General features: G+C 38.4%; 1 protein-coding gene across 4 annotated transcripts in view; it reads right to left on the bottom strand.

Moving 5' to 3' along the window:
* The window catches only part of MAP3K5 (mitogen-activated protein kinase kinase kinase 5), a 227,139-nt gene that overhangs the window by 124,706 nt on the left and 77,103 nt on the right, over positions 1-25,330 (bottom strand). For all 4 annotated transcript variants that reach the window (XM_036871441.1, XM_036871443.1, XM_036871442.1 and 1 more), the window contains 5 exons: positions 22,515-22,538; positions 16,409-16,602; positions 15,447-15,615; positions 14,173-14,279; positions 11,724-11,894 (listed from right to left, as the gene is read on the bottom strand). In XM_036871441.1, the coding sequence (XP_036727336.1) occupies positions 11,724-11,894; positions 14,173-14,279; positions 15,447-15,615; positions 16,409-16,602; positions 22,515-22,538 (665 nt within the window). The remainder of the gene's footprint in view (positions 1-11,723; positions 11,895-14,172; positions 14,280-15,446; positions 15,616-16,408; positions 16,603-22,514; positions 22,539-25,330) is intronic.

Here is a 25,330-nt window from a genome sequence, read left to right as displayed (position 1 = left end):
ACATGTTACAACATGGTGAACCTTGAGAACATCATGCTAAGTAAAATAAGCCATTCACAAAAAAGACAAATACTATATGATTCCACTTATATGAGATACCTAGAGTAGTCAAATTCAGAGAGACAGAAAGAACAACGGTGGTTGCCAGGAGCTGGGGGAAGGGGAGAATCGAAAGCTGTTTAATGGGTACAGACTTTAAGTTTTGCAAGTTGAGAAGGCTGTGGGTGAGCAGTGGCGATGAGAGCACAGCAGTGTGAATGCACTTAATGCCACTGAATCACACACTTAAAATGGTCAAAATGGTAAGTTTTATTTATGTATATTTTTACCACCAACCCTCCACACACACAGCTTTGAACAAATGATATTCCATCACTTGGGGATGTTATCCTTCCATTTAACATTTTCCCTACTGTTGGACATTTAGGTTTCTTCCAATTTTTCGTTACCATACAATTCAGTGTAGGAACATTGTAAACACATCTTTGTTTCCATACCTGTTATTTTTTTAGGATAGTTTACGAAGTACATAACTGGATTCAAGAACATGAATTATTTCAAGGCTCTCGATACATAATGCCAAAGTGCGTTCCAGAAAGTTCTTACCAATTCACATTCCCAAGAGCAGTATAGGAGAGAGACTTTTATATCGCACCCATGCCAAACGAAAGTATTCTCGGCTCTTTTCATTCTTGCTAATTGAAAACAAGAAAGCACAGCTCAGGATTTTAATGGGCACTTACTTGATTGCTCCTGAGAGTGAAGAGTTCTCACATGTTTATGACCAATCTAAACTTATCCTTCCAATAACTGCCAATTCCCTCAAATTAAAATGCAAAACCCATATTCTAAGAAGGCTGGGAAGATGGGAGGAGACAGATTCGGGAAAGCTCTGAAGGGGAGGTAGGGCCAGGGGTTTAAACTTATTCTTTAAAGATATGAAGAGCAGTAAAGATTTAGGAAGAAGGGACTGACAGCAAAATACAGGGAAAGTCTAAACATTTAATAAAAAAGGAACAGTCATATTATCAATTACAGTTAATCTATTCAATAAAATGGACCCACTAAGCAAAATTTCCAGGGACAAAGAACTCTGCAGAGTTGAAAAACTCCTCAAGCAATTCTGATATCCAGCCAGGCCTGGAAACAATTGCTTTGGTTCACTAAGTGAAATCACCCCTATTCTTCCAAATGCTCCTTCCTTTTCATCATAATGCCTGGGCAAACATCTAGTTCTCTCACTCATCCCTCTGACGACTGGGTTACAGAAAGCAAGCCTTAGTTTCTCTCCTTAGGTGCATAATGCTCATTAGCCACAATTAGAAAACCTCCACAGTGACTTATTAAATATGACCATTCTTGGACTTCGACTTGGTCATGCCACAACAGAGCTTCACGCAATCTGTCATCTGTTGAATCCCATATTAAATCAAGGTCAAGGCATGAGAACAATGCATCAGGGCACTTGTTTACAAAGCAATCATGGGCACACTCTGTGTTTTACCCAAGTCTCCAGGTCATCCTGGAATTGCTGGTCCCTTAAGAGCCATCTACATCTGGACACCAATGAGCTGGGTGTCACGCTGAGTTACGAAGGACTCTTTAGGTTTTGTGTTCTAAGGATAAAAATCATCCAAAATTTGGAAACTCACTTATAGAGACAACCAAGGACTAAACAAAAATGTCAGTGAAATAATGGTGAGATAAAACTCTGGGAGGGGGGAAGAGGGTGGTAGAAATAGAGATAACACAGAGAAAGATATCTCAAAGCCAAGGAGAAAAAAAAAGGGCTAATCTGGCAAATGGAAAATAGACATTGGTCTTTATTTGTATGTCGATTGGTTTGTTACATAACTCTTCCAAAGTAAAGCCAACCCCATTAATCATGTAAAAACTAAACAGTTATTAGGCACACATTACTGTTTGAATAGCACTGTCACTGACGTAAAAGAAAATCAGTTGATAAGGCAAAGCTGTCTGTTCTTTCCCAAGTTACTATGGAAAAATGAACGTATTAATGCTAAAAACAGACTTAATGCTTTTAATTTCCTGGCTATGGATCTTTTTTGGCATTACAAACAGGGAGACATGATTATGCTAATACAGTATAGGCACCTAATTCCCTTTCAAAATTCTGAAAATGACTTCCTATCTCCCCTCAAGAATACCATGATCTCTAAAACCAAATATGATTTCAAGCAATCAGTGCCTATCCCAGGTGACCCCATGACAGCTATGGTATTGATATATGAAATTCTAGCAAGTCCTATGTACAAAGTATACAGACTCTCTTTTCCCTCATTAGCTAAAATGTTCAACTAGATCCAGAAATAAGGAAACTCAGGAATATTTTGGGAAAAAGGAATCTAATCAATACCCATTAATCTAGTCAATGTCCATTTTGAACATGGATAAATATAACATTATATAAAGAAATACAAAATATTTTCTCATATTATATACTAAGGATATAACTCTAAGGGCCTACTAAATTCCAGGACCTGAACATATGTTGCTTCATTTAATCCCTCAAACAGAGCATCTATTCCTCCTAAAGTGATGAGTTTAAACCATTTGTAATAATGCCATCTTCCTTGCTAGTGACTTGTGTAGTGTTGGGGTGATGATGAAATACTAGAAGCATAAAGAAATGTAAGGAAAGTGTGGGGTAGGTTTTTATGAGTGTTTTCTTAGTCCTAAGAAAAAGATACAAAAAGTGATGGCCTCCTTTTCTCCCGTCTCAGACCTGGCATAGCTAAGTTAGATAGATACCTGAAATGGCCACAGCCCCTTGCAACTCTAAGAAGGCCAGACTGAGGGCAGAGCCACCCACAGCAATAACAAGGAAACAGACTCGGCTGACATTTTTAAGCTGCCAACTCAACCTAAACCAGACCCAGCCCTATTTCTGGACTTCATGCTTTAGAAGTTACATTTTCTTATTGCTTAAGCCCATTGGAGTAAGGTATTTGGCTACTTTTAGGATGCTAAGAGCATTCTAATTCATCTAGGTAGGTATTATTCTTATTTTTCAAATAAGAAAACTGAATTTCCTAAATGTTAAGTAATTTGCCTAAGATCACACTGTTTCCAAGTACTGAGTCAACATTTATTTCATGTCGGTCTCCCAAAAGTCCAGGCCTCCTCAACAAAACAGTACAGATATTCCTAGAAATGTTTGTTCCTAGAAATTCCAGGAAAGTGAGCCTAGGATGTAGTAAAAACAACACTGGAACTGAAAAAATTGTACTTGAAATTTTATTAATCACAAAACATCAAGAAATTCACTTAAGTTCTTTGAGTTTCACTTGCCTTAGTTGTAAAATGGAAAGAAAAATGTCAGCCTTGCCTACTTTACAAGGTGTGTTAAGCCTCCAGTGGTTAATAACATATACAAAAACCTTATGTAAACTCTAATGTTTAAGGGATTGATTATTATTTCTACCTATTGAACAAATACTGCATATATCAAAATTTTCTCAGTAAGTCATTCTACATATGAATTCAGCATAACTACTTTGTGGTTATTTTTTTTTCAGATTAGGTTAAAAAAGAAGTTGTAGAGATAATCTTGGCAATGAACCTTCCATGACCTCCAAGTCATGGTCCGTAATATTGCCTTGGGTCATTCCATTTCAGTCTGTCACTTCAGAAACTCTGTGGGTTTTGTTTTTTGCACTTTTTTTTTTTTTTTAGGATGTAAGTCTAGGCTCTTGGGTCACAATATTTCCTTTGAAAGCTGGCTATCCTCCCAGCTTCACTCTCTTGCCTTGCTCTTTTTTTTTTTTTTTTTTTTTTTTTGGCCGCACCTTGCAGCATGTGGGATCTTAGTTCCCCTACAGGAGATCGAACCCATGCCCCCTGCAGTGGCAGCTCAGAATCCTAACCACCGGACCGCCAGGAAAGTCCCGACCTTGCTCTTGATTCTATAGTAGCCCCAAACATCCTCAAAGCAGCACTTGTGATGGGTACCATTGCTGCTTTCTTTAACTTATATTTAACTTTATATTGACAAGCCATAATAAAAAAGCTACAACCGTTTAATAACTAAAAGTCAAACTCAGTTTAGTTACCTAAAGATCAAAAAGGCATTTTTCATACCTTAACTTGGATTATAGAAACTTACATACAGAAAAAAATTAGCATTATTTTAGCCATCTGCAAGAGCTTCAGTGACCAAAAATAACTAAGGAAGTGACAATGGAAAACATCAAATGTTAGAGAACTACTCTTTTTTTATACTTAAATCAGCAGGATGTGTTCCTTTAAACCATTCACCCTCTGTCCCAGATACGCTTCAACAAGTAAAGTTTGTTCTACAACATATTACTATTCTCCAAACTTAAAAAAAATCTAAACCATAAACTTTTTTCTTATTTTGTATTTTTGCATTCTGAATCCCAAGTAAACCTCTCAGAAAATAGACGTGCATTAGAAGATCTCCCTAGAAGTAAAAAAGTGCCCTGATAATAGTACTCATACCAAACACAATGAATGCTCAGAGGAGTGTCAAGCTTTCTCCCTGTGGTGTAAGTCAGGAACAGTAAACTCATTAAAGATGTTAAAAAGGGAAATTTCGGGACTTCCCTGGTGGCGCAGTGGTTGGGGTTCTGCCTGCCAACGCAGGGGACATGGGTTCGAGCCCTGGTCTGGGGAGATCCCACATGCCACGGAGAAACTAAGCCCGTGCACCATAACTGCCGAGCCTGCACTCTAGAGCCCACAGCCACAACTACTGAGCCCACACGCCGCATCTGCTGAGGCCTGCGCGCTCTAGGGCCTGTGCTCTGCAACAAGAGAAGCCACCGCAATGGGAAGCCCGCGCATCGCAACGAAGAGTAGCCCCCGCTCGCCGCAACTAGAGAAAACCTGCACTCAGTAATGAAGACCCAACACTGCCAAAAATAATAAATTAATTAAAATAAAATAAATTTTTTTAAAAAAAGAAGGGAAATTTCAAGAAAGAGTTCTATGTGCCATTGTAATCCCAACTGCTTGGGGCTCTTTTTCTATTGAGTTGAAGCTCTTATCCTAAACTTTCCATGCTCAGTAGATGACTGTCCATTCAAGCCAACAGAAAATGATTCAGGCTATGGAAACTGTCCATGGAAAGAAGCTTTAGGGATTGACTGCCTTCCACTCACTCCTTATCCCATCGCGGCACTTGACGAGTGAAAGCTCAGAGGATTATGGGTCAAAAAAGGTCAGTTGCAACAACTCTCTGGGACTCAGGAAATGCATAATCCTGGGTAAGTCTGGCCAGATGCCTAATAACCTCGGTAATGCCCTCTTAGGTCAGCACCTTGACAACGTGCTTTTACTTCTCAGCTCTAACAGAAAGGGAGGTTACAGATGATGCCAACACACCAACACGAATGAGTGTGTTTGCAGGACTGTGGGAGTTGGATTGAAACACTAAGAAATACTGAAGTGGCTTTACAAGTGTGAGGGCATGAAAAAACACCCATTTTAAAATAGGAGGGAATTGTTCTTAACGACCTGTAGGACAAATGGATATAATGATAATAATGGCAGGTTACAGACAGATAATCTACAGTAGAAGTGACATTCTTATATTACTCGATAAATCAGTGAGTGACACACCCAGGTCAACTCCTAAGGCTCTTCCCATGAAAAAGCTTTGAGTTCTAACTGCTTTCCCTGTTCTTACTAGAAAATTAATGAGGGCTTCCCTGGTGGCGCAGTGGTTGAGAGTCTGCCTGCCAATGCAGGGGACACAGGTTCGAGCCCTGGTCCAGGGGGATCCCGCGTGCTGTGGAGCAGCTGAGCCCGTGCACCACAACTACTGAGCCTGCGCTCTAGAATTCGTGTGGCACAACTACTGAGCCCACGTGCCTAGAGCCCGGCTCTGCGGCGAGAGAGGCCACCACAATGAGACGCCCGCGCACCGCAGTGGGGGGTGGCCCGCCGCTCGCCGCAACTAGAGAAAGCCTGCGCAGCAACAAAGACCCAACATAGCCAAAAATAAATAAATAAAATAAATTGAAAAAAAAAGAAAATTAATGAATAGCTTAAAATGAAATCATAAAAAACTGACATCTTCAATTTGACCTGAAGACTTTGAACACGAAGATCTTTTGAGACACAGTTAATGTAGTTAATGTTCCTCAGCTAAATGGGAACCATTGAAAAGGAGCCAGAATCGGGAAGTATAGAAAGTTAAAACAAAAACACAACCAGAAAAAAAACCCTGTGTTCCTTTATTGAACTTTATGTGACCTTGAAAGCTCTCAGTAGTCTAAATTGTTTGGTTTTTCAAATGGGGAAACACTTCTATTTTATTCCTGTGCACGATGCACATTAACTTCATAAGATGTTTTCCATTTGAATCTGCTGACCATGAAAATCAGGCTTTTAAAAATTACCTATGCATTTCATTATCACTGCCAAATCAAAGCATTTATACCAGCACAGTGCTTCCAAATATCAGATTCTAATTCTCCTACAATTAAGAATCTTCTAAAAGTGGAAATCTTCTGGTAATAGAAAGGTTGCATAGTTAACATTTCTCTTCTATAACAGCAGGGAAAAAATTGGTTAAGAGAAACGGTAAAACTCTCTGAATTGCAGTAACAATTTATAATACAAATTTAAAAGTCCAAACCAAAGCTGTCAATGAAAACCTAGGAAGTTTCCCTCCCTTATTATAACCTATTATCCCAATTTCAGGCCACCATTAAACTGCTAAGGTGATACAAGATTTTGAAACGTTAAGATTTCTGTTGCACAATTTTAAAAAAGTTACGGCTATCATTGAGGAACACCTGAACTAAGTCAACCTCCTTTTTTTTTTTTAATTGAAGTATAGTTGATTTACAATGTTGTGTTAATTTCTGCTGTACAGAAAAGTGATTCAGTTATACATGTATATATACATTCTTTTTTATATTCTTTTCCATTATGATTTATCATAGGATATTGAATATAGGTCCCTGTGCTACACAGTAGGACCTTGTTGTTTATCCATTCCATATATAATTACATCTGCTAACCCCAAACTCCAAATCCATCCCTTCCCCAACCCCCTCCCCCTCGGCAACCACAAGTCAGTTCTCTACATCTGTGAGTCTGTTTCTGTTTTGTAGATGGGTTCCTGTGTGCCATGCTTTACATTCCACATATAAAAGATATCATATGGTATTTGTCTTTTTCTGTAAGTCTACCTCCTTTAATATTTTTTTTAAATCAGGCACTCTTTGGGGAACATTTTAGAAATACTAAAAAGTACAGAAGGATAATATAAGCAACACTTCCCACTCATATACCCACTACTCAACTTAAGAAATAAAATGTTTTAAATATTCTTGCAGCTGCATGTGAAGCATTTCACGATCCCTTTTTTTTTTTTTAATTTTAATTAATTTATTTATTTATTATTTATTTATGGCTGTGTTGGGTCTTCGTTTCTGTGCGAGGGCTTTCTCTAGTTGTGGCAAGTGGGGACCACTCTTCATCGCGGTGCGCAGGCCTCTCACTATCGCGGTCTCTCTTGTTGCGGAGCACGGGCTCCAGACGCGCAGGCTCAGTAATTGTGGCTCACGGGCCTAGTTGCTCTGCGGCATGTGGGATCTTCCCAGACCAGGGCTCGAACCCGTGTCCCCTGCTTTGGCAGGCAGATTCTCAACCACTGCGCCACCAGGGAAGCCCTCACGATCCCTTTTTACTCCTTCCCCACTGGTAACTATTCTACTGAATTGGGAATTTATGATGTATATTCATGCGTCTCTACTTTTACTAGATGTGTATGACTGTTTTTAAAGTTTCTATAAACGAAATCATACTCTATGTATCCTGCCATTTGGTTATTTTGCTCAACTCTTTTAAGATTATTTTTTTTTATGTTTTAACTTTTATGTAGAGAAACTTCAAGAATTTCTCTAGGGTATAAACTAGGAGTAGATCTGCTGTATCTAGGGAAGGCTAACTGTCAACTTTCCTTGATAATACCAAAATCTTTAAGTAGTCATAAGATTTTCTACCACAACCAGCAGTGGACTAGGACTCCCATTTCTCAAACATCCTTGCCAACAACTGACAATGTCAAATTCATAAATTTTTGTTAATCTTCATAGTGTAAAATGGTATGTCTGTTTTAGCTTGTAGGTAGAGCATTTTTTGTATTTTTTTAAAATATGTTTGTTGGCCATTTGTGATTCCTCTTTTGTGAGTGATCTGTTCCTCTCCTATGCCCATTTTTAATCTTTTTTCTTTCTTTCTTAAGTATTTTTAGGAGTTATTTATATATATTGAATATAAATCCCATCTTGGTTACATGCATTGCTCTCTGCCTCTGGTTTATTTTTTTACTTTGTTGATGATATCTTTTCTATGTATTCATAAATATTTTTACCATTTCCAGTGCTCTACGTGCCTTCTGACAGATCCATATTTCCATCTGGTATCACCTCCCTTCAACCTAAAGATTTTCCTTTAACATTTTTTGTAGTAAAGGTCTGCTGGCAACAAATTATCTCAGTTTTTATTTATCAAGAAATATCCTTATTTCACCCTCACTTTTGAAAGACATTATCACTGGGTAGAGAATTCTTGGTTGACTGTTTTCTGCTTTAAATACTTTAAAGACGTTATTCCATTGTCTTTGGCTTCCTTCTGATTAAAAGTCAGAACTCACTCTTTCCCTTGAATATAATGTATCTTTTTTTCCTGGCTACATTTATGATATGTTCTTTAATTTTGTTTTACAGGAATTTGACTATGAGGTCCTGAGGAATTTTTTTCTTTGTATTTACCCTGCTTGGGTTTTTGCTGAGCTTCCTAGATCTGTGGGCTGTTTTTGTTTGTTTGTTTGTTTGTTTGATCAGATTTGGTTAATATTTGGTCACTAATTCTTCAAATATTTTTCCTGATATATCATCTCTCTTCTCTACTTCTCAGACTCCAATAACGTATGTTAGACTGCTCAATGCTATTCCACAGGTCACTGAGACCATTAATTTCTTTCTCAATCTTTTTCTTTTCTCTGTTTCAGTTTGAATGATTTCTAATCACCTGTTTTCAAGTTTATTGATCCTTTCTTGCATTGTGTCCTATTTATTAATCCCATTGGATGGAATTTTGACTTTGAATACTATATTTTCAGTTCTAGATTTTCCATTTGGTTCTTCTCCAGTTTACATTTATCTCCTATAATTCTTCATATTTTCACCCATAATATCCATCTTTTCCAGTAGTCTCTTCAACATATTTATCATTGGTATTTTAATATCCTTCTCTGCTAATCCCAAAATCTTTGTTGTCTGTGGGTCTACTTCTATTGACTGATTTTTTTTTTTTTTACTATGGATCATACTGTCCTATCTCTTCACAAATCTAGTAGCTTCTGATGGTGTAGTAGACATTTTGGAATGATATGTTGTAGAGAGTTTGGCTTCTGTTATCTTCCTCTTAAGAGTGTTGAATTTTGTTCCAACACGCAAATAAATCACTGGCAGTTCACCTTGTTCATGTGGAATCTTGGTTTTAGGTTTTATTAGGGTGGCTCTGTTTTGGTTTTCCTCTTAATTTTCCTTAGTCCTGGGATGTAGTTTTTTTTGTTTTTTGTTTTTTTTAATTTATTTATTTTTATTTATTTTATGGCTGTGTTGGGTCTTCGTTTCTGTGCGAGGGCTTTCTCTAGTTGTGGCAAGCGGGGGCCGCTCTTCATCGCGGTGCGCAGGCCTCTCACTGTCGCGGCCTCTCTTGTTGCGGAGCACAGGCTCCAGACGCGCAGGCTCAGCAATTGTGGGTCACGGGCCCAGTTGCTCCGCGGCATGTGGGATCCTCCCAGACCAGGGCACGAACCCGTGTCCCCTGCACTGGCAGGCAGATTCTTAACCACTGCGCCACCAGGGAAGCCCGGATGTAGTTTTTTTATTCTGAAGCCTTGGACCTTCTGGAGTTTCAGTGGAAAGCTCAAACTGTTTACCCAAGCCCTTATGACTTGGTGAGGTTCAAACTCCAAACTCTGTCTCTCCTGCATTACACAACTGCTGAAATCTCTGTTCAGCTCCAGCCTTCTGGCTGCTATTTTCTGCTGAACTCCTTTGAGTTTTACCCCACATGTGCACATGTCAGGGGTCAGCCAAGAATGGAAGGGCAGTTTATACTTATATTTTGGGCTCTCTCTGTGGCTCCTTCATTTAGGGGGTCTATCACTCAATTTCCAGGCACTCTGGCAGCCTCAGACTAACTCCTCCAACCAGTGAAACTATGATTTTCATCTTGAGTTCTAACCGCCCTGTGCCTGCAGATCAGAGAGCTCCCCCAAAGGAAAAAGCATTTAAAAGTGGATCTTATCTAATGTGATACCCTTCATCTAAAGATCTAAAACTCTTCAGTTTCTTACTATCTTTAGTCACTCTTCGGAGCTTTCAAACTTTTTTTTTAAGTGTTTTTCCAATGTTTATAATTGTTATTGGCAGGACGATCAGTGCAATAGAACCTACTCTGTCCAAAAGACAGAACCTTGATGAGCAGATGCAAATTTTAGTGGACTCTAGTTTTCCCAATCTTTTATGGTTTATGGTATTAAAAATACCTTGTTTAAGAAATTCTTTCCTATCCCAAAGTCATAAATTCAGTTTGTATATTTTATTCTAAAAATATTTTTTCTAAAGGTTGATTTTAAAAAAAATTTTGATCTTTAATTCACTTGGATTTTATTTTCTGTGCATGGGTTAGACTAGGGATTCATTTTTTTTTTTTTTTAAAGATTTTTAATTTTTATTTATTTATTTATGGCTGTGTTGGGTCTTCGTTTCTGTGCGAGGGCTTTCTCTAGTTGCGGCAAGCGGGGGCCACTCTTCATCGCGGTGCGCGGGCCTCTCACTATCGCGGCCTCTCTTGTTGCGGAGCACAGGCTCCAGACGCGCTGGCTCAGTAATTGTGGCTCACGGGCCTAGTTGCTCCGTGGCATGTGGGATCCTCCCAGACCAGGGCTCGAACCCGCGTCGCCTGCATTGGCAGGCAGACTCTCAACCACTGCACCACCAGGGAAGCCCGGGATTCATTTTTATTTTACAAGCAGATAAACAAATTTTCCCAGTACCATTCCTGAAGAGTCTATTCTTTCCACTCTGCCTCATGAAGCATACCATGTCATAAATCTAGTCTCAAATCTATATATCTCAGTCTGTTCCAGCTTCTCTGTTCGGTTCCAGTGTTTTATTTGTCTATGCTTGCACTCATACTGCAACATCTTAATTATTACATTGTTATAGTATGTCTTGTTATCTGGGAGAGCAAGTCCCTCCACCTTCTTCTCCAAAATTGCTTTGCCCATTCTTGGCCCTTTAGTTTTTCGAATAAATTTTAGAATCAATTTGTTGAATTACATGAAAAGCCCTGCTATGGAGAATTAACATTTTTAAAATATCAAGTCTTCTCATCCACAAACTTGGTATATTTTTCCATTCAGGTCTTCTTTCATGTCTCTTGAATTTTCCCCCAAATTATATTTTTATTGTATTATACTTTACAATACCTTTTAAAATTCTTTTTCTTAAATCATTATCTTTTCAACCAATTTACCCCATTTTACTCTGCCTTATTAAATGAATTCCATCAAAATTATTTACTAAAGCTATAAATTGTGAGATTTATTTCATAATACAATCAAAAGGATAATAACAATAATTTAACACTCATTTGCAAACAATTTTTTATGTTATGGATTTATCAAGTATCTTATCCTGTGCACTTACCAAGAAGCTCCATGGTCTCTACTTTCAGAATCCATGAAATTAGAGTCCAAAAACATATCTTTGTAGATTCGACCAACGAGGCAATACATATCTGAAGCAACCTGCCCTTCACTTTGCACCAGGGGAATCATAATGTCAAGAGCTTTTGCTCTATCTCCAGGGAGATTTCTCCTAAGGTAGAGGAGGGAAACATCATTGTTTCAGTATAGATTACAAAAGCAGTTTAGGCCAATTATCTTTTTAAAACTCTATTTAATATATTGATTCACATTAGTGAAGTTCAGCAAGATAAAAACAACAATTATATTTTGAGAGTCTTCTGTAAATCTTTTTATCCTATTTGCATGTCTACTGCGTTTAACAAGGATTTCTTTTGAGTTGCTTTTCTGCTAATGGTGATAGATTTGTGCTTATCCATCCACAGTCCTTCCAATTTCCCTGCAGTCTCTGTGCAAATTTAAGTTGATGGAGTGAGATCAGGAATGCGGTCTGTGGCCTTGAATGGGGCAGAGTCAAGGAATCCAAACAGAGACAAAACCCTGATGCTATAGGTTTCAATGGCTTTTACTCTGAAACACTGAGCAAACTAATTCACAGACAATACCAACAATCCAACTTTAACCCAAGAGTCACTTATTTTCTACACGGGACCAATTGATTATCTAGGAAGCTGCTTTATATAGCTTATTTTAAAATCAGCGAGTACGTACAGATTGATCTCAAAGATTAAAATTCTCTTAAGAATTATTTCTTGAATCTTGAAATCATTGTGCTAAGTGAAGGAAGCCAGTCACAAAGACTACATGTTGTATGAGCTCATCATATGAAATGTCCAGAGTAGGCAAATCTATGGAGACAGAAAGTAGATTTGTGGTTGCCTAGGTCTGGGGGATTTGAGAGGAAATGGGAGGGTGACTGCTAATGGGGAGGGGGCTTTTTTTCGTGGTGATACAAAGGTTTTAAAAGTCTTGGTGTTCATGGTCACACAACTCTGTTAATACACTAAAATCCATTGAATCATAGTACACTTTAAATAAAATTGTATGGTATATGAATTATATTTCAATAAAACTGTTATATAAAAAGAGTTATTTGTATTCTCAACTACTATTTTAAATCTTTCTGTGCGTGAAATTCCTTTTTACACTTGGTACTAAATACCTTGAGTTTAGAATAATGCTGCATACAAATACATTTATCATTTCATTCGATTCTATTGTAGGAAAGACAGAGGCAAAATATGGATAAAGGAAAATATAAGAGGCTCTATGGACTTTCATTTTTCATTTCAATATAGAATATATTTCATTCCGTCTTTCATTTCATCTTTCAAAAAGGATTTATTTGAAAACCAGTTGGAACAGATAATCTCTGGAGGTTTCATCTCACTCTGCCAAATCTAAAGAAAAAGATGTTTAATAAATGGGGAGATAAAATAGACTTTCATTATACATGTACTGATAAAGTTAGCAATTTCTAGAGTTTGGGTAGATAAAAAAGGAAACACACAATCTCTGGTTGAAGAGCATGCTGACTTTTCTTTGGAGACAAAGGCAGGAGAACCTAGTGATGAAGAACACAAATACCAGCATCAGCTAGATCTGGGTTTGAGCCCCAGTTTTACGATATGCTTACTCCACCTCTTTAGTTTCCTCATCGGTAAAATAATTAAGCCTTCACGGCAAATGAATGATAGATGTGAGGTCCCCTCCCTTTTTCTTTTTATCATTCTCTCCAGTTGTAGTAATTACATACATATTCAACTCTCCACCATGGCAGAGAACAGCACAACTAAGTTTTGGACAGTTCAGTGCTCTAGGCCTCTCTATGGCCAGCGCAGGGATGATCTTCCACGGTGACTCTGGGTAGAAAGTGGCACTGAGGTAGGTGCCAGCCATGACGCCAACAGAAGGCAGGGAGGCAGCACTGGAAGCAGCAGTGTTAGTCCTGGTCCTAGAAGATTCATGGACACATGACCTAAAATGCGGCCCACAGAGTTTTAATCATAATTAGGTATGTTCAGGGCAATCCCAGTGAACATATTCTCTGGTTAGGAATATGTTCACCTAGATATAACTATCCCTACTCTAGTTCATTTTTGTGTAAATAATCATTCGGTCTTGAGTACATTTAAAGATAACATCATATCCATGGAATTTAAAAAATCCTAAAAAATATATAAATAGCAAATACAAATTTTGACAGAGAAGAAAAAGAATTTTTAAAATTTAAATATACAAGCACTGAGGGACATTTTTTTACTGACAAAAAAGTCAGAAAAAATCAGAATGCATGTTTCCTATATTTTACATGGTTGAAGTAGAAATATTAACATTACATTCTAATAGGGAGTGGTTGCAAGGCTATAGCAAAAACATACCATAGAAAGAATATGGAGGTTAAAAAATAATATGTTAGCACATTGTGGATGGAAACTTTTTCTTCTTACCTATTCAGTGCAAATGCATAATGAAACTTCACATGGTGATGGGAGGCCAAATCAAAGGTTGGCAGCTTTTCTAAAGTCTCTACCAGCTTCACAATAGAATCATAGTCCTTTTAAACAAGAGGAGAATAACACAGAATTAAACCATTGGGAGAAAGTCCTGACAATGAAATGCCTTTGGCCAACCAGCTCCCTGAATCCGAGAAGGGCATTAAAAAAAAGAACTAGAACCCATGGAATGCTTTGAAGAATCTAAAACCAAGAAGAAACTGTTTGTTTGTTTGTTTAAATAAGGGGGTTGGATTATACAGATCAAACATTAGAAATATTGAGTTACCACATCTGACCTATAAAACAATAAACCACCTAACATGGTAATGCTACATTGTCTAAATATGGGTGGTTTACTTCTCCCTGGAGCCAGATTCCTGGTATGCAGGGTCTTATCAATTACTTTCAGGGAAATAATTTCCAAAATATCAAGGACATGGAACAACGAATTGAACTTCTGTTATAAGTAACAAAACTGTTCCGTTTCAACACAAGTAAGCTCTCTAGTCATGGAATCCTAAGTGCCACTCTTTTTCCACATATGTGAATCTTTGTTGTTCACATGATGCTTTACTCGGGCCTGAAAGGTTGGGAATAAGAAACCAGAAGTCGCTTAAATTTTACTGTAAAAATCCAATAGCAAATCCCCAACTCAGAGAGGATTTCATGCTACTTACCATAATTTAAAAGTTTTAAGACATCCCAATAAAAATAATATTGCATGTTCATGCTTTACTTTATATATTTTTAAAGTAATTTTTATAATTAATCAATTGCACATTTCATACTTCTATCTAGTTAGACCCAGCACTATCAATTTCAAGCAACACAAATTCCAGGAGTAAGAGATATGTCGGGAAAGCTCTAAAAATTTCTGCTATTTGCCAAAACAAAGCTTTCACTTATTGACTGATGGGTGTGCCGGAGGCTAATGGAATAGAACAGGCTGTCTGCAGATCAGCTGTGCATGCAAATTTTTCTTTTTGTTCTTTTGGAGGAAAAAGTCAGACCTTTACCATACAAGTCTTTCACAATCACTGATGGTTAACTTATATGAGTCTGTTTCATTTACCATAAAATCTCTGGATGGAAAGCTTAGGAGAGTCAATAAAAAATTACATGTAGTGACATGAATGACTTAATAGCTAACTAAAACTGGATATTAACACTCCCTCATTCCTCCAACATGCTACATGACAAAGACGTGACTTTGAGCAGCTTCTCACCTGGATATCTCTGTAGGAAAGTAACAGATTTATGACAATATCTGCTGTCAGGACTTCAATATTATCCACTCGCTGTCGAATTCTTGCCAATTCAGCTGCCAATTCTTTACCAGTGTATAAGTTACGAGCTTTCCTGATATCGTTGAGTATAGATTCCCGGATATACTGGCTGGTGGGAAAACACACATTTTTTAGAGTTAATATTAGAAAGGATTTCAATGAAAAGCAATGATCTTATAAGGAAATGAAAGACATCTGCAGCATTCGTACCTTTCAGTTCGTTAAGATGCACAGAATGAACACCTTATCTATCTGGTATTATTTAAAAATTGGGGCACCCTGTTCTTTTACACTCTGCCTTGCTTCAGTAAGAATTAACTTGCTTCAGTAAGAATTAAAGGTAAAGACACTCCATGATAATGAATTTTCCAAGATCCTGCAATGTACCACTTAAAATGCTAAAACTTTATTTTTCATTTTACTGGTTTGAGTAGAAATTGTTTTAAATAAATTAGGTGTGCCTGTGATTTGAACATAATATAACATTTTCCTTCCGATCCAGCATCACCATTTATCAACCTAAATGACTGCTCTTAACTAAAATATAATAGTGCTTTCAGAGATTTTTAGAGAGTTCTTGTCCTTACACTAAAAGTCTCTGGACATTTATTCAGATAATATTTCTGTACTTTGAATATATTTTTAGCTCTAACATTACTACAACACAGTTAACAGTCTTTTTTTTTTTCTTTCTGATTTCAAGTTGTTCTCCTCTGAATAAAGTGGACAAAATGCAAGAGGTGGACGAGGCAGCATCTATTTTATCCACGTAGAGGGTATTATGTATTTTTCCCTGGTTCTTGGCTGAGTACTGCATGTAAGAAACATCTGATAAGTTGCACAAATAAATGAAGTAGATGAACACTTCTTTATCACCACCAAATAGCATTACTAAACTTTACCTGGAACTTGCTTGTGCCACCTTCAAAAGTTGAATGAAACGATCCACAAGAGGTAAGCAGATGGGTCCAAGGAGCAGCTCAAAGTTCGGCTGCATGAGCTCTGACAAGCCCTTCATGAAGCTGCTATCACAGCAGTAGACCTTGTTATGTGGAGTTATCATGTAAGGAATAAACGTGTAGTTCCCAGTGCACATCTGTGGGAAGAGGAGGTGCCAGGAGGTGGTGAGCTGGCCTGCAGACTCCACACTGACGTAACCCTAAATCCTACTTTTAAATAATAATCCTGAATGTGAAGGTAAATTTAAAAAAACCTCATTTCCCATTTGATGACCTATGAAAACGGAAATCTCTTCCAATTTCTTTAATTCCTTACTTCAAATAATTAGGACTTACAGATGATTAAAAAAAAGTATGGCACAGTTTCTATCAATTGATTAAATATTTATTCACCATTTCTCATGGCTAAGGCAAAATGATATATGCTGTAGGTAAAACAGGGTAGCTTAAAACACAGCCTTTGGCCTTCAGGGAACTTAAACTTTAGTCAGAGAGACACAGCATAAATACATGGAAATGATAAGAGCTAACAGTTCAGGGCTGCCCACGTGACAGCAATGTGTGAGTGATGCCAGAATAAGCTGCTCCCCTCCAGGCTGCTCTATCGCAGTCGTGGCTCCATTAGTGTCCCAGTTACTAAATCTAGAGACCCTGAAGTTATCCTTGATGCTTTCATTTCCTTCCATAGCCTATCAAAGTCCTGTCTATTCCACCTCGTACTGGTCCATTTCCCTCCATCTTCTCTGCCAACACTGCAGACCATGCCACCAACATACCTGGCCCGAGCCATTGTAATTGGCTTTTAGATGGGCTCTCTGCTTCTCTTCTTGCCCGTGAATCTATTTTCTACCCAGCTGTCAAAGTGATCTTTCAACAACCTATATCAGATGACTTCCCTCAGGTGCTTCAAGCCCCCTCGCTTGCTCCAGGCATGAAGATAAAACAGGTCACGGTAGCCTACGAGGGCTTGACTATCCAAACGCTGCCTCTCTCTCCAGCCTCAGCCTGTGCCACTCTCCGCTCACTCAGCACCGCCTTCTGTCCGCTCCTGATGATGCCAAGTGAGGGTGCACTAAACAAAAGTGGAGGTGGGAAGTATAAAGGAGAAATTGAACTGGACACCCCTGAGTAAGCGAGTCTTGACCAGAGCTTAGGGCTCAGGGAAGGAGAAGTGAATACATAAGGGTTTCAAACTCCATATGCTGGGCAGTGGGAATCATGGAAGGATTCGGAGCAGGAAAGAAAACATAAACAAAGTTGTGCATTTTGACAGTCTGGCCAGAAAACGGAAAGAACTGAAAGAGAAAGAAACGAGATTTAAGGAAATTAGGTGGGAAGCTACAAAGCATGACCAGATTGGCAGCAGCAACAGTGGACGTGTGCACTTGACATCAAGAAGAAAAAATCATCGAGACCAGCCAGCTGATTACAGATATTGAGAGAGAGGAAGAGGAAGGCATCAAAGGTGACTCCAGAGTTGTAAATGGGGCTCCTTAAAGAAGAGTGGGATCCTTAACAAAAAGCAAGAATTCAGAAGGCGGAACCAGACTTAATTATTTATGAACAGATTACACTCGGGGGCACTAGATATGTATCAGGTAATGAATCATACACAGAGCCTGACTTCCAGTTAAAATATGAGAAGAACTTCAAGTGGGTGAGATTTGATTTGGGGTGGGTAGGGTGACATGCACACTTTTGAAAAGTTGGGATTTATAGGGGAACAGGACATCTAAAGGGATAATGTCCAAAACAGAGTTGGACATGTGTGATTGGAATGTAAAAGAGTTTCAAGCCAAAATACAGACCTGGTAATTCTTTGGCATGGCTGAATCTGAGGAAATGGGAGAGACCTCTAAGAGAAAAATCCAGAGAGAAAGCAAAAAGCAGGGGGCTGAAAACTAGAATGAGATGGGTGGAAAACTCTATTTATCACTGTTCTAGGGAGTCCAGGAGCCCAAATTATTTGTTCCATGTCAGAATTACAGAGAACGATGCATCACTTCTCTTATCCTTCGAACTAAACAAATGAGAGCAAACATTTATTCACCTTGGCATGTGCCAAGGAATGAATGGCCATACATTCACAACAGCCCACTGAGGGAGGGGATCTTGTCTCCATTTTACAGGTGAGGCTTCAGGTAAGCCTTGGCAAGGTCACACAGCTGGGCTGTGATGTGTCTGGGACTCCAGGCCAGGACTTCCTTCTCCAGAGGGCCTGCCATTATGGCTTGGGGGCTGGGCACCCTCCCGCCTGGCCTTGACCTGCTGGCACACCAACCCCTTTGCCTCAGGCCACCTTGCACGGACCCCTGCATGAGCCAAGTTACTGCCTCGTAGCAAACAGATGAGAAGTGTCAAATGCCCTTACGGCTAGGTTTAATTATTTATCAACATGTTATTCTTTGAGGCACTTGTATTTCAGGTAATGAAGCAGAAACTGGACATGACTTCCATTTAAAGTGCGAGAAGAACCTCCAAAGGTTGAGATTTGATTTTTAAATCAAGCACATTAAATTGTTCCTTTTGCAAGTTCTCCTTCACGGACCAATAACTGGAAGACTAGTGGGGAAGAGGAAAAATAAACATATTCTGCTACTAAAATGTTACCAAGATCCCACAGCAGGTCCACCATTTTAATCCTTTTACCCAAGCCACTGTCTAAACAGAAAAGAAAGGCAAGTATATCAAGAGATTGCTTTTCAAAGCTTCTGGAGCTTAAGCTATGAGGGAGCTACATAAAAGAGCAACAGAATCAAATACTCTTGTTTTAGATAAGCACTTGGACTCAAAATTACAAAAGAAAGGCTCTGAATCTTCTAAGTCACAAAATAAGGACAAACAGATGAGAAGCCAATAAACCAGAAAAGCACTATTAGAGTTTCTTCTGCTGCTGGATAAAGTTCTGTATCCTCAGAAGCCTTAATACCATGTGTATCTGTGCGTAAGACATGAACCAGCACACATTATTACTGAAAGACTGGATATTGGGGAACAATGCATCTGTGTAAAACTAATTCTGGGAGAGGATGCCTATCAGATGTCTGGGTGTGTGTTGAGCAGTAGGTGGGTAAGGAGAGAAAATGAGAGTCATGCAAACAGCACAGGAAATCAGATTCCTGAAACTGTCTTCAAACCCCATGGGATGAGGTTTCAGAATGCTTGTTGAAGGTATTCAGCACGCTAAGGCTTTCCCAAGTTCCTGGCCTCACTGCTCTTTTTTTTGGCGTCTCTTCCCGATGTTTCTAAGGCAATATTTTTTTTCTAATATTTTTTTTCAATGTCCCATTGTTTATGGCCAAAAAAAGGGGGAGAGCAGTAAACAGCAGGAGGCACATGGATGCTTATGCTTCTAGGCCTGAGCTGAGAGCCAGCCCAGCGAGCACGCAGTGGGGAGGAAGTGTGCGTAGGGGGAGCGGGCTGTGGACTTCGGATTGGTTTTTTTTTTTAATTAATTAATTTATTTATTTTAACATCTTTATCGGAGTATAATTGCTTTACAATGTTGTGTTAGTTTCTGCTGTATAACAGAGTGAATCAGCTATATGTATACATATATCCCCATATCTCCTCCCTCTTGCATCTCCCTCCCACCCTTTGTGTTTTTTTAAAAAGATAACAGCTGCTGAGAAAAGCACTTTTTCAAAATGATGAACACTAATAATAAGGGAACATTTATTTCCCAAGCTGGCTCACATATAATTTAGAAATATCATTACTGCGATTTTTATTTACAGATTGTTACCAAACCCCGAGTTTGAAATAACTAATAATCCAAAGCAAATAAAAACAATGACTGTGTGATCAAGAAAAGACATTTCAGTTGCAACAACTGTCTTTTATTAATGAGATACTAATTCTAAAATATTTAAACCTACTTCTCGAAAAAGAAAGACCACAGCACATCTCTTTACATTTCAAAATACTAAGGCATGATCACAAAATAACAAGGCTGATCTCTCCGGCCCATGCTTGTTTTCATGGCTAGAAAAACACGCAGCTCAAAATCTAGATGTATTCTCTCCGATTATCTTCACTGCTTTTGTTTTAAAAAATAATAATGCCAATTCTGTTTTTCAATTTTTAAAGGTTACATAAAGGTGAACATAAGTATGTATGGAAAATGAATTAAGCTTCTGGGAAGATGTGCTCTCAGCAGTCAAACATATTGAAATATATGCTCAAAATACTCAACTTTTGAGAAGGACACCCAGCACCGGAAACACAGCAGCTTCCTCAAGTCAATGGGTGACTTGTTCATAACGTGCAGTATAGGGTCAACTTATCAACCTGCTTCCCCACACATCCAACCCATCACTGGGCATGATTAGCTCTTCCCTGCCATTCAGGTAAATGCCACCTCCTCTGAAAGACCTTCCATTTCCGCTTGAGGGAAGGGGCGCCCACTCTTTGGCACACTACCTTATGTTAATTCTAATTTGTTTGTTTGCTTATTTGCTTGACCTTCTCCCCCAGCGAGACTCTGGCACTTCTCAGTTGTTGTCTCCTGGGACAGTTATGAATGGGTTGTCTTTAATTTCAGCCTTCATAGTGAGTCTCTTGTGGGACCAAGCCCGAAACCTGGCACACAGTTCATGTTCCATCAACATTTGCTTCACAAAATCTGTTACACTGAATTGATGCATGAAGTAGTAATTGTTCATTTCCTGTTGAGATGTGAAGAATGAGTTTATCACGGCAACATTATTTATGCTGCAATGAGTCTCTGATCTGAACTCTTAAATTTCTTAAATCTTTATTTCTTAAATTTCCAATCTAAGGGAAATTTACCCATTGTAAATTTAATCTTATCCTCATCATTGTAAATTTAATCTTATCCTCTAATCCTCATCTTAAATGGAGCCATGTGCAGATCTTTATGTAGTATGTTATTTCCACTCTAAGTTTCAGAGATACATTCTTTAAGGTTTTAAATACTGGCTTACCTTCCAAAATGAAAAACCACTGGCATAACAAGGCTGATTTCAGAATATATTATAATTATCTTTCATGCATTTAAAATTTTTTAAATTTATTTTTATCACTTTTTAACTTTTGTTTAATTCTGTGTGGAGGGTAAGAACTTTGCAGTGTGGTTTCAAAGGTCTTAAAGTGTGGTCTACAAGACTTAGGAACTTGGACTTCCCTGGTGGTGCAGTGGTTAAGAATCTGCCTGCCAATGCAGGGTACACGGGTTTGAGCCCTGGTCCGGGCAGATCCCACATGCCGCGGAGCAACTAAGCCCGTGAGCCATAACTACCAAGCCTGTGCTCTAGAGCCTGCAAGCCACAACTATTGAGCCCGTGTGCCACAACTACTGAAGCCTGCGCACCTAGAGCCCATGCTCCGCAACAGGAGAAGCCATCGCAATGAGAAGCCCACGCACCACAATGAAGAGTAGCCCCCGCTCGCCATAGCTAGAGAAAGCCCGTGGGAAGCAATGAAGACCCAACGCAGCCAAAAATAAATAAAAAATAAATAAATTTAATAAAAAAAAAGAATAGAATGTGTGTGATATTATACAAGAAAAAAAGGACTTAGGAACTTAAGTCAGTACCAATATAAAGATGATAGAGGTATGTATATATCAATATATCGATACAAATCTCCATATGTGTGTGTACGTGTGTGTATATGTATACTTATAATTTGTATATATAGTGTATAGATACAGTGTATATATAGACATAGATATCTATATATGTGTATATACAGATAGACATACATATGTGTATCAGTGTATGTATATATACTGCTTTAGTAACACTCATAATTACACAAAATTGAATATAGTATGGAAATTTTTTTCTAAAACATACTTATATATAGAAGAAAACAGGTATCAGTGTCATCTCCCATTAGTATAAAGTTTCACTATAAAGGAATATTTATGTAAAATAACCCATATTTATATTGATATGTTAGAAATTCTAAAGAGGAAAAAAAGAAATAGAAATTAATAATTGTAGAAATGGAAAATATACCAGAGATCAGTTGATGGAAAAGAAAAGATAAAAAAGTTTCTGGAAGGGTTAAGTAAAATACTCACAGTATTCTTCTGGCAAATGATTTCCTGAAAAATGAGAAAAGAGAAAAGTAAAGCAGAAGTTAAAACAAAATTAATTCAACTAATTAATTAAACTATTCTATGTAGAAAAATTTGTATTAACGATTTTATTATTTATTAATTTAGCAATTGGAAATTTAAAATGTGAACAGAAGGTGTAGAGTAAGCTTCTGCATCTAAGTTTACAGTCTGATGGAGGAGACAAGAATGCACAAAGGTACCGTCTACGGTTGAAGGAAAAAAGCATAAACACATAGAATCCAAAACCCGAATAACCAAAAAATCATTTCCGCAGAGTATGTATGTGCAGAATTATCTTATAGCTACAATCTTTTTGGGAAGAGATTTAAACGAGTTTGCTTTCCCAAAGCACAATCTCACTTATGCCCTGGGAAGAAACCTAGCAGCATGCTTGGAATAAAGCTGGAAATAAAGGGTATTGGCTACTTGTCAGAGTGGGCAAATCTACATGTAGACAATAAGAACATCTGACAATAACTAGTCATAAATATTGTTACGTATTGTTCCATAAGAAGTGAAATGTGATAAATACACTGCAGGCAGTGTCCCTATCTTCTAGGCTGTGAGAAATACGTGAGATCATGCAAATAACGTGGCTATACCGTGTCTGGTGTATGGAAAGTTCTCAGTAAAGCTAGCTAACATATTATTATTCCTAGACTTTAAAATGACTAGAGACATGGAAGGGACAATCTAGAAGAGCCTGTGGCATAAGGGCTTCACTGAGGTTGGGGAATCATGATTTAGGAAAGAGAGATGGGACAGTGTTTTGGAAAAGATGGCATGTATGTTGCCATGGAAACAGGAAATGTAAGGCATTCGTGGAGCCTAAAGGGTGGTCCATCTGGCTAAGGAGAGGAGCCAGCTCAGGCGAGGTAAGAGAGGAGCAGAGGAGGAACGCAAGGCCCAGGGGACCAGCTGTCATTCATCCCAGGATCAATATGGGGCAAAAGGGAACCTAGGAGGGCTTTGGCTTGGAGCAGCATGTAAGATTTTTGAACGTTTATGGGTAACAGATGAGGAAACAAAAATCTATAGAGGAAGGAACTGTGCAGGGTAATTGTGAGAGTCATAAAGATGTATATAAAATACTAAAAGAGACCCATCAATACCTCACAATCTTGCTGATGAAAAAAGAACATATACACATTTATAAAGAAACATTATAAGCCTGGACGCACAAGCATGTATGCACACACATGCTACACCGAAAGAGCTATACTATAGCAAGGGCTGGGGTTTCTAAGAGAGGATGTTCCTAGAGTTTGAGGAAGGCTGAAAAGATCATCAGAGAAGGTGGAACTCAAGAGGAGCCAAGAACAGGTCACACCTTCCAAAGGCAAAGCAGGGAGGTGGAGATCCAGGCTAGAGGACTAGGAACCACAAAGGCCCATTTAAGGAACAATAAATATCATTACTGGGGGCTAAAGAAAACAGATCATTTCGAGAAGTACAGAAGAGAGAAATAAAGGGGTACTTGAAAAAGATCTTGAATTCAATCATTGGGCTAAAACAGAAAGTTCATTTTGGCACACACTGATAATATTAGACAGTTATCTGGGGCCTTACTGAAGAAGGCCTTGAATGTCAAAATAAAGTACTTCGTTGTGTGGGCATTTGGGCATATGACAGTAAAAGTGGTTTTTTTTAGGTGAATGATATACATAAAGAAGTATCAGCACACACAAGGACATTGTTTGTAAAAGCAAAGGTTTGGAACAATACGAATGTTCTATCAACTAGAAACTGGCTAAATAAACTATGGTCCCTCCATACGATGGAATACAATGAGCTGAACAAAGGATGAGGAAGTTCTCTACAGAGTGATATGGAAAGGTCTCCAAGATATACTGCTAAGTGAACAAAAGCAAAGGACAGAATGGTTGTTACCCTATGCTCCTATTTATGTATACAAAAGGTAGAAAAAGAAAATTCTAATTTGTGTATTTCTAAAATCTCTCTGGAAGGATATAAAGAAACTATTAACAGTGGTTGCCAATGGAGAGGGGAGCTGGCTGGCTGGGGGACAAGGATGGGAGCATGACTTTTCACTAACATATCCTTTTGCACTTATAAATTTTTGTATCAGGTGAATGCATTACCCAAGAAAGACAAATAATTAAAAGGTAAACATTGTTAAAGTTTTAGAAATATGAATTAGATAGTGGTATTTAGTATTGGATGGGAAAAAGCATTTAGGTAGCTACTGCCAAAGCCCAGGGATGCCAAAATAAGGACTTGGACAATAGTGGTGCCATGGGGGATGGAAATTAAGAGACAAATGAGTGATGTTGTTGAGGAAGGTTGAAAGTGGCTTTTCCCACAGTGTTTCACAGATAGTTAATGCATCTCTCCACCCATCCATACACACACACACACACACACACAGTTCACAAAAAACATAAATAGGAAAATGTTGGATTATCACAAAGCCAGGGACATAGCATGCGGGATTTTCCAAACTTAATTTATGGAGCATCTCTCCAGAGTAGCAAACCACACCCTTTCCTGAGATAGGCATGCCCTTCTCTCATCCCTCTAAGTAAAAAAACAACAAACAAACAAAAACAAACAAAAAAAACACACCCTTATCTTCATCCTGTACCACACAGCATGCTCTGCGTATAGCATAAGAAACCTGTTCTCTGTGAAGCAGGCCTTGACTGCCTTCAATGACACCTAACCTCCTAACAGAAACAGGTGATGTCCTTATTTTTGCCCTCATGACCCCTCATACGGACCTCTATGAAGCACTGCATGTACAACATTGCAAATAT

The sequence above is a fragment of the Balaenoptera musculus genome, chromosome 12 (genome assembly GCF_009873245.2).
Source record: "Balaenoptera musculus isolate JJ_BM4_2016_0621 chromosome 12, mBalMus1.pri.v3, whole genome shotgun sequence".
Lineage (NCBI taxonomy): Eukaryota > Metazoa > Chordata > Mammalia > Artiodactyla > Balaenopteridae > Balaenoptera > Balaenoptera musculus.
The sequence above is the reverse complement of the archived record's forward strand: the minus strand, read 5'-3'. Positions and strand labels throughout refer to the sequence as shown.